The sequence below is a fragment of the Nerophis lumbriciformis genome, linkage group LG12, assembly GCF_033978685.3.
Source record: "Nerophis lumbriciformis linkage group LG12, RoL_Nlum_v2.1, whole genome shotgun sequence".
In the NCBI taxonomy this organism is placed as follows: Eukaryota; Metazoa; Chordata; class Actinopteri; order Syngnathiformes; family Syngnathidae; genus Nerophis; species Nerophis lumbriciformis.
In genome coordinates, this window is record NC_084559.2 from 875,001 (window position 1) to 885,000 (window position 10,000).

General features: G+C 26.2%; 1 protein-coding gene across 2 annotated transcripts in view; it reads left to right on the forward strand.

Annotated features, from left to right (window-relative positions):
- The window catches only part of LOC133623010 (ankyrin repeat and LEM domain-containing protein 2), a 57,113-nt gene that overhangs the window by 32,424 nt on the left and 14,689 nt on the right, over positions 1–10,000 (forward strand). For both annotated transcript variants that reach the window (XM_061985902.2, XM_061985903.2), the window contains exons 8-9: positions 6,774–6,949; positions 7,080–7,186. In XM_061985902.2, coding sequence (XP_061841886.1) covers positions 6,774–6,949; positions 7,080–7,186 — 283 coding nt within the window. The remainder of the gene's footprint in view (positions 1–6,773; positions 6,950–7,079; positions 7,187–10,000) is intronic.

A 10,000-nucleotide genomic window follows, 5' to 3' on the forward strand; every position in this document is an offset into this window, starting at 1 on the left:
TGCAATCCAATTACATTCAGAATAACAATAAAGTGTACCAATTTTTTTTTTTTTTTTAATGTTTTTTTAAAAAATAATTAGTCAAAAAAAAAAAGTTAGTTTTTTAGATTACTAAAAAAATCGGGATTTGGATGTTTTTTTGAATGTAATTATTAAAAAAAAAAAAAGTTTTATTAATCAATCCAACAAAACAATACACAACAATACCATAATAATGCAATCCAATTCCAAAACCAAACCGGACCCAGCAACATTCAGAAAAGCAATAAAGTGTACCAAGTTTTTTTTGTCTGCTTTTATTTTTTTGAATTTTTTTTATTTTTTAAATAATTGGTCAAAAAAAAAAAAAAATTTAGATTACTAAAAAATCGGGATTTGGATGTTTTTTTAATGTATTTATTTTAAAAAAAAATGTTTTTATTAATCAATCCAACAAAACAATACACAACAATACCATAATAATGCAATCCAATTCCAAAATCAAACCCGACCCAGCAACATTCAGAATAACAATAAAGTGTACCAACTTTTTTTTTTTTAAATGTTTATTTTTTTAATAATTAGTCAAAAAAAAAAAAATGTTTTTTTTTTTTACATTACTAAAAAAATCGGGATTTGGATGTTTTTTTTAATGTATTTATTTAAAAAAAAAAAGTTTTATTAATCAATCCAACAAAACAATACACAACAATACCATAATAATGCAATCCAATTCCAAAACCAAACCCGACCCAGCAACATTCAGAATAGCAATAAAGTGTACAAAATAGTTTTTTTCTTCTTTATTTTTTTTTTTTAAATTTTTTTTTTTTTTTTAATAATTGGTCAAAAAAAAAAAAAATTTTTTTTTTTTACATTACCAAAAAAATCGGGATTTTGATGTTTTTTTTAATGTATTTATTTAAAAAAAAAAAAAAGTTTTATTAATCAATCCAACAAAACAATACACAACAATACCATAATAATGCAATCCAATTCCAAAACCAAACCCGACCCAGCAACATTCAGAAAAGCAATAAAGTGTACCAACTTGATGGAATACCAACTTTTTTTTGTCTGTTTTAATTTTTTTTAATTTTTTTAATTTTTTTAATAATTGGTCAAAAAAAATAAAAAATGTTAGATTACTAAAAAATCGGGATTTGGATGTTTTTTTAATGTATTTATTTAAAAAAAAAGTTTTTATTAATCAATCCAACAAAACAATACACAACAATACCATAATAATGCAATCCAATTCCAAAACCAAACCCAACCCAGCAACATTCAGAATAGCAATAAAGTGTACCAAATAGTTTTTTTCTTCTTTTTTTTTTTTTTTTGAAATTTTTATTATTTTTTTAAATAATTGGTCAAAAAAAAAAAAAAAGTTTTTTTAGATTACTAAAAAAATCGGGATTTGGATGTTTTTTTTAATTTGTATTTTTTATTTTTTTATTTTTTTTAATCAATCCAACAAAACAATACACAACAATACCATAATAATGCAATCCAATTCCAAAACCAAACCCGACCCAGCAACATTCAGAAAAGCAATAAAGTGTACCAACTTGATGGAATACCAACTTTTTTTTGTCTGTTTTAATTTTTTTTAATTTTTTTAATTTTTTTAATAATTGGTCAAAAAAAAAAAAAAAGTTTTTTAGATTACTAAAAAAATCGAGATTTGGATGTTTTTTTTAATGTATTTATTTAAAAAAAAGTTTTTATTAATCAATCCAACAAAACATACACAACAATACCATAATAATGCAATCCAAATCCAAAACCAATTTTGACCCAGCAACATTCAGAATAGCAATAAAGTGTACCAAATAGTTTTTTTCTTCTTTTTTTAAATTTTTTTTTCTTTATTTTTTTTTAATTGGTCAAAAAAAAAAAAAAAGTTTTTTTAGATTACTAAAAAAATCGGGATTTGGATGTTTTTTTTAATTTGTATTTTTTATTTTTTTTATTTTTTTTAATCAATCCAACAAAACAATTCACAACAATACCATAATAATTCAATCTAATTCCAAAACCAAACCCGACCCAGCAACATTCAGAATAACAATAAAGTGTACCAACTTTTTTTTTTTTTTTTTTATGTTTATTTTTTTAATAATTAGTCCAAAAAAAATTTGTTTTTTTTACATTACTAAAAAAATCGGGATTTGGATGTTTTTTTAATGTATTTATTTAAAAAAAAGAAGTTTTATTAATCAATCCAACAAAACAATACACAACAATACCATAATAATGCAATCCAATTCCAAAACCAAACCCGACCCAGCAACATTCAGAAAAGCAATAAAGTGTACCAACTTTTTTTTGTCTGTTTTTATTTTTTTTATTTTTTTTATTTTTTTAATAATTGGTCAAAAAAATAAAATAATTTAGATTACTAAAAAAATCGGGATTTGGATGTTTTTTTAATGTATTTATTTAAAAAAAAAAAAGTTTTTATTAATCAATCCAACAAAACAATACACAACAATACCATAATAATGCAATCCAATTCCAAAACCAAACCCGACCCAGCAACATTCAGAATAGCAATAAAGTGTACCAAATAGTTTTTTTCTTCTTTTTTTTTCTTTTTTTTTAAAATTTTTTTTTTTTAAATAATTGGTCCAAAAAAAAAAAAAGTTTTTTTAGATTACTAAAAAAATCAGGATTTGGATGTTTTTTTTAATTTGTATTTTTTATTTTTTTTATTTTTTTTAATCAATCCAACAAAACAATTCACAACAATACCATAATAATTCAATCTAATTCCAAAACCAAACCCGACCCAGCAACATTCAGAATAACAATAAAGTGTACCAACTTTTTTTTTTTTTTTTTTAATGTTTATTTTTTTAATAATTAGTCAAAAAAAAATTTGTTTTTTTTACATAACTAAAAAAATCGGGATTTGGATGTTTTTTTAATGTATTTATTTAAAAAAAAAAGTTTTATTAATCAATCCAACAAAACAATACACAACAATACCATAATAATGCAATCCAATTCCAAAACCAAACCCGACCCAGCAACATTCAGAAAAGCAATAAAGTGTACCAACTTTTTTTGTCTGTTTTTATTTTTTTTATTTTTTTTTATTTTTTTAATAATTGGTCAAAAAAAAAAAAAAAAAGTTTTTTTAGATTACTAAAAAAATCAGGATTTGGATGTTTTTTTTAATTTGTATTTTTTATTTTATTTGTTTTAATCAATCCAACAAAACAATTCACAACAATACCATAATAATGCAATCCAATTCCAAAACCAAACCTGACCCAGCAACATTCAGAATAGCAATAAAGTGTACCAACTTGATGGAATACCAACTTTTTTTTGTCTGTTTTTATTTTTTTGAATTTTTTTTATTTTTTTAATAATTGGTCAAAAAAAAATAAAAAAATTTGATTACTAAAAAAATCGGGATTTGGATGTTTTTTTAATGTATTTATTTAAAAAAAAATGTTTTTACTAATCAATCCAACAAAACAATACACAACAATACCATAATAATGCAATCCAATTCCAAAACCAAACCCGACCCAGCAACATTCAGAATAGCAATAAAGTGTACCAAATAGTTTTTTTCTTCCTTTTTTTTTTTTTTTTTGAATTTTTTTTTTTTTAAATAATTGGTCAAAAAAAAAAAAAAAAAAGTTTTTTTAGATTACTAAAAAAATCAGGATTTGGATGTTTTTTTTAATTTGTATTTTTTATTTTATTTGTTTTAATCAATCCAACAAAACAATTCACAACAATACCATAATAATGCAATCCAATTCCAAAACCAAACCCGACCCAGCAACATTCAGAATAACAATAAAGTGTACCAACTTTTTATTTTATTTTTTTTTATTTTATTTTTTTAAAATGTTTATTTTTTTAATAATTAGTCAAAAAAAAAAAAATGTTTTTTTACATTACTAAAAAAATCGGGATTTGGATGTTTTTTTTAATGTATTTATTTAAAAAAAAAAAAAAGTTTTATTAATCAATCCAACAAAACAATACACAACAATACCATAATAATGCAATCCAATTCCAAAACCAAAACCGACCCAGCAACATTCAGAAAAGCAATAAAGTGTACCAACTTTTTTTTGTCTGTTTTTATTTTTTTGAATTTTTTGAATTTTTTAAATAATTGGTCAAAAAAAAAAAAGTTTTTTAGATTACTAAAAAATCGGGATTTGGATGTTTTTTTTTTATGTATTTATTTTAAAAAACTTTTTTATTAATCAGTCCAACAAAACAATACACAACAATACCAAAACAATGAAATCCAATTCCAAAACCAAACCCGAACCATCAACATTCAGAATAGCAATAAAGTGTACCGGTACCAACTTTTTATTTTCTATTTTTTGAAAAATTTAAATTTTTTAAATTATTGGTCAAAAAAAAGAAGTTTTTTTTAGATTACTAAAAAAATCGGGATTTGGATGTTTTTTTAAATTTGTATTTTTTTAATCAAGCCAACAAAACAATTCACAACAATACCATAATAATGCGATCCAATTACATTCAGAATAACAATAAAGTGTACCAACTTTTTTTTTTTTTTTTATGTTTTTTTAAAAATAATTAGTCCCAAAAAAAAAGTTTTTTTTTAGATTACTAAAAAAATCGGGATTTGGATGTTTTTTTTAAATATATTTATTTAAAAAAAAAAGTTTTATTAATCAATCCAACAAAACAATACATAACAATACCATAATAATGCAATCCAATTCCAAAACCAAACCCGACCCAGCAACATTCAGAAAAGCAATAAAGTGTACCAACTTTTTTTTGTCTGTTTTAATTTTTTTGAATTTTTTAAATTTTTTTAATAATTGGTCAAAAAAAATAATAATTTTAGATTACTAAAAAATCGGGATTTGGATGTTTTTTTAATGTATTTATTTAAAAAAAAAAGTTTTTATTAATCAATCCAACAAAACAATACACAACAATACCATAATAATGCAATCCAATTCCAAAACCAAACCCGACCCAGCAACATTCAGAATAGCAATAAAGTGTACAAAATAGTTTTTTTCTTCTTTTTTTTTTTTTTTTTTGAAATTTTTTTTTTTTTTAAATAATTGGTCAAAAAAAAAAAAAAAGTTTTTTTACATTACTAAAAAAATCGGGATTTGGATGTTTTTTTTAATGTATTTATTAAAAAAAAATAAAGTTTTATTAATCAATCCAACAAAACAATACACAACAATACCATAATAATGCAATCCAAAATCCAAAACCAAACCCGACCCAGCAACATTCAGAAAAGCAATAAAGTGTACCAACTTGATGGAATACCAACTTTGTTTTGTCTGTTTTAATTTTTTTTAATTTTTTTAATTTTTTTAATAATTGGTCAAAAAAAATAAAAAATTTTAGATTACTAAAAAATCGGGATTTGGATGTTTTTTTAATGTATTTATTTAAAAAAAAAAAAGGTTTTATTAATCAATCCAACAAAACAATACACAACAACACCATAATAATGCAATCCAATTCCAAAACCAAACCCGACCCAGCAACATTCAGAATAGCAATAAAGTGTACCAAATAGTTTTTTTCTTTTTTTTTTTTTCGAAATTTTCTTTTTTTAAATATTTGGTCAAAAAAAAAAAAGTTTTTTAGATTACTAAAAAAATAGGGATTTGGATGTTTTTTTTCATTTGTATTATTATTATTATTATTTTTTAATCAATCCAACAAAACAATTCACAACAATACCATAATAATTCAATCCAATTCCAAAACCAAATCCGACCCAGCAACATTCAGAATAACAATAAAGTGTACCAACTTTTTTTTTTTTTTTTTTTTTTTTTTTTTTTTTTAAATGTTTATTTTTTTAATAATTAGTCAAAAAAAAAAAAAATGTTTTTTTACATTACTAAAAAAATCGGGATTTGGATGTTTTTTTTAATGTATTTATTTAAAAAAAAAAAAAGTTTTATTAATCAATCCAACAAAACAATACACAACAATACCATAATAATGCAATCCAATTCCAAAACCAAACCCAGCAACATTCAGAAAAGCAATAAAGTGTACCAACTTTTTTTTGTCTGTTTTCTTTTTTTTTTTTTTCGAAATTTTTTTTTTTTAAATATTTGGTCAAAAAAAAAACATTTTTTAGATTACTAAAAAAATAGGGATTTGGATGTTTTTTTTATTTGTATTTTTTTTTTTTTTTTTTTTTTAATCAATCCAGCAAAACAATTCACAACAATACCATAATAATGCAATCCAATTCCAAAACCAAATCCGACCCAGCACATTCAGAATAACAAAGTGTACCAACTTGATGGAATACCTACTCAGTCTTCTTCTGTGCAGGTGAGATGCAGGATTTATGATCCAGAATAAATTTACAGGGAACGAAGAAGCAGCAGACCACTTGATGATGTAAACATAGGCACACACTGTAGTGATCCCGGCGCCGCTATAACTAGTTTGTTTGCGTTAGCGCTTATAATAACGATATCACTAATACTTGGTTAGTATTCAAGTCATGAAATGTAAATGTAGTATTGTTGGCGCTTTTTGAATGCTTATTAATCGGAATTCATGAGCAAAATAGTGGAGCTCCAATTGAGAACTTTTATTTACGTTTATTTAATATTTAGAATGCATACAAAAATCCATCCATTGTTTTGATTGTGATTGATAGGCAAAATTCCAAAAAGAGTGCAGTTCCCCTTTAAATACAATATGATTTAGTCACAATGTGAACTGCACAGAAGAATAAAGGTTGATTCTACAATTAAAGTCTGATATACACATTCTCCTAGACCGCTGCTACGTCCCCTTGCTGAGGGCAGCAGACAACACCTCTCAACCCATCATCGGTTCCTTGTGGTCTCCTGAATCCTCAGAAAGCCTCTCACTGATCCAACGACACACAAAAAGCCCGAGGGATCCACTGATGACTGTCACAGCCTTTGCCGGCCCACTCAGTCCTTCAAAGGCAAGCTCTCAACCCACTCAGTCCAGTATCTGCACTCGCCACCTTCATTCTCGCCATAACGTCACAATCCAATCATTGAACAAATGAAGTTTGCATAATTGAAGTGTTACATCGTCACGTTCCCGTACAGGCGGATGACTTTCGCCGCTCCTGGAAAACTCCACCTCGAAATCGAGGGCCGCATTTCCATAACATTTTGAAGTCGGACCCCGACCGTGGAGCAGAGAGAGTTGGCAGGCAAGTCCAGAGTAATTAATTACTTTTTTGGGCTTGCGTTTTTGAAAATTACTGTGCCACATATGCTTAAAATGAGAGAAATGCGTACATATTACATGTTATTATAAATATGCCTGTTACTACATTACATATGTACTTACATCATGTATATAAAACCTTAATAGATGTCTTTGGATTTTTTTTAAGGGCTTTATAGGCAGAATAGATCTACTCACATAGGCTCCACTGTAAGCAGACTTTTGATCGCATTTATTTACTATTGAAGTGAAGTGATTATATTTATATAGCGCTTTTCTCTAGTGACTCAAAGTGCTTCACATAGTGAAACCCAATATCTAAGTTACATTTAAACCGGTGTGGGCAGCACCGGGAGCAGGTGGGTAAAGTGTCTTGTCCAAGGACACAACGGCAGTGACTACACTGCAAAAAGTCAATGTTCAAAAACAAGAAAAGAAAAAAAAATTATAATATATATATATATATATATATATATATATATATATATATATATATAGTTTTTTTCTTAATAGTACTGTTTTTTTTGTAAATAATTGTCTAATTTATAGACAATTATCTATAAATTATTATCTATTACCTAAACAAGAAAAGAAAAAAAAATTATTATATATATATATATATATATATATATACCGTATTTTCCGCACTATAAGGCGCACCTAAAAACCACAAATTTTCTCAAAAGCTGACAGTGCGCCTTGTAACCCGGTGCGCTTTATATATGGATAAATATTAAGATTCATTTTCATAAAGTTTAGGTCTCGCAACTACGGTAAACAGCCGCCATCTTTTTTCCCCGTAGAAGAAGCGCGCGGTGCATGCTGGGATATGTGACGTTTCATTTCCATTTGTGTGTTTATGTAAAGACCCCAAAATGGCTCCTATTAAGTGTGTTGTCTGTCTAATTATAAATAATGCAGACGAGGCGTGTTAACTGAGTTCTCAACGTTTACTCACAGCGTGCTCATAACCACATTCTAACTGCCAGCATACAACGCTTCTCAGGGCTACCGCGCATGCTCGTAACTATCGTTGCATGCTGGGTAGTGTAGTTGTTATATTTGCTAGCTCATAACAGCACATTGAGAGACACGCTTACGCGCTTAATTCAATACTCGCCGTCATTCCGGGTGGATTGACAAAAGACCTCCAGCCGCTAGATATTGGTGTCAACAGGGCATTCGAAGCTAGACTGCTAACTGCGTGGGAACAATGGATGACAGAAGGCGAACACACCTTCACTAAGACGAGGAGGCAGCGCCAGACGACGCCAACATCTGCCAGTGCATCGTAAATTTGCCCAACTTTTCACTTCGGACACCGAAGACGAAGGATTTACGAATGAAGAATAACTTCAGAAAGTGAGCGCTATGTTTATTTTGTGTGTTGTGACATTAACGTTCGAGCAACATTATGTTGCTATTGCTCTGCACTATTTTGAATTTTACTATGTTTGTGATTGCACATTTGCGTACATTTTGGGAGTGAACAGAGTTGTTAGAACGCTGGTTTTTAATATATTATTAAAGTTTGACTGACCTATCTGACTGTTTTTTTGACATTCCCTTTAGCGCAGCGTAGGCGCGGCTTATAGTCCGGGGCGGCTTATTGGTGGACAAAGTTATGAAATATGCCATTCATTGAAGGTGCGGCTAATAATCCGGTGCGCCTTATAGTGCGGAAAATACTGTATATAGTTTTTTTCTTAATAGTACTGTTTTTTTTGTAAATAATTGTCTAATTTATAGACAATTATCTATAAATTATTACCTATTCAAGTTGAATGAGATTTTCATACAAAAAAACAGTCCTATTAAGAAAAAAAAATAAAATAAAAATAAATAAAAATTAGACAATTATTTACAAAAAACAGTCCTTAAGGAAAAATATATATATATATATATATAAAATATATATATATAATTTTTTTTTTTCAAAAAAAATAAAAATAAATTATAATATATATATATATATTTTTTTTTTTTTCTTCTCCTTAATAGGACTGTTTTTTTTTGTAAATAATTGTCTAATTTATAGACAATTATCTAAAAATTATTACCTATTCAAGTTGAAAGAGATTATTTTCATACAAAAAAACAGTCCTATTAAGAAAAATAAAATAAAATATATATATTATATATATATATATATATATTTTTTTAAATAAAACAAAACAAATAAATAAAATAAAATATATATATGAGATACATATGAGATTGAAAAAAGGAGCATTATAAAAGGCCAAAGTAGCAAGTATTTAATCAGATCTCACCTTACACTACGCTTATTTGTTATTTATATATATATATATATATATATATATATATATATATATATATATATATATATATATATATATATATATATATATACATATACATACATCATATATATATATCCACTATGCAAATCTAACCGCCTTAAATTATCATTTTGTCCCAGCCTCCATTAAGCTGACCAACAAGCAAAATTATCTGCCCAATAGAACAAGAAAATTCGGCTTGTCAAGACTTTCCAAAACAAGTAAAATTAACTAACCTCAATGAACCCAAAAATACCTTTTAAAATAAGTATATTCTCACTAATAACAAGTGCACTTTTCTTGGTAGAGAAAAAAAAAAGAGACCTTTTTGCTCAATATGTTGAAAAATATTCTTAAATGAAGTAAATGCTAGTGCCATTATCTTGACATAATGATATGCGCTCGGCATCCTGATGATAGGATAGGATAGGATAGGTCTTTATTGTCAGTGCACAAGTACAACGAAGCTATGTTTTCAGCACAAACCTGTTCAA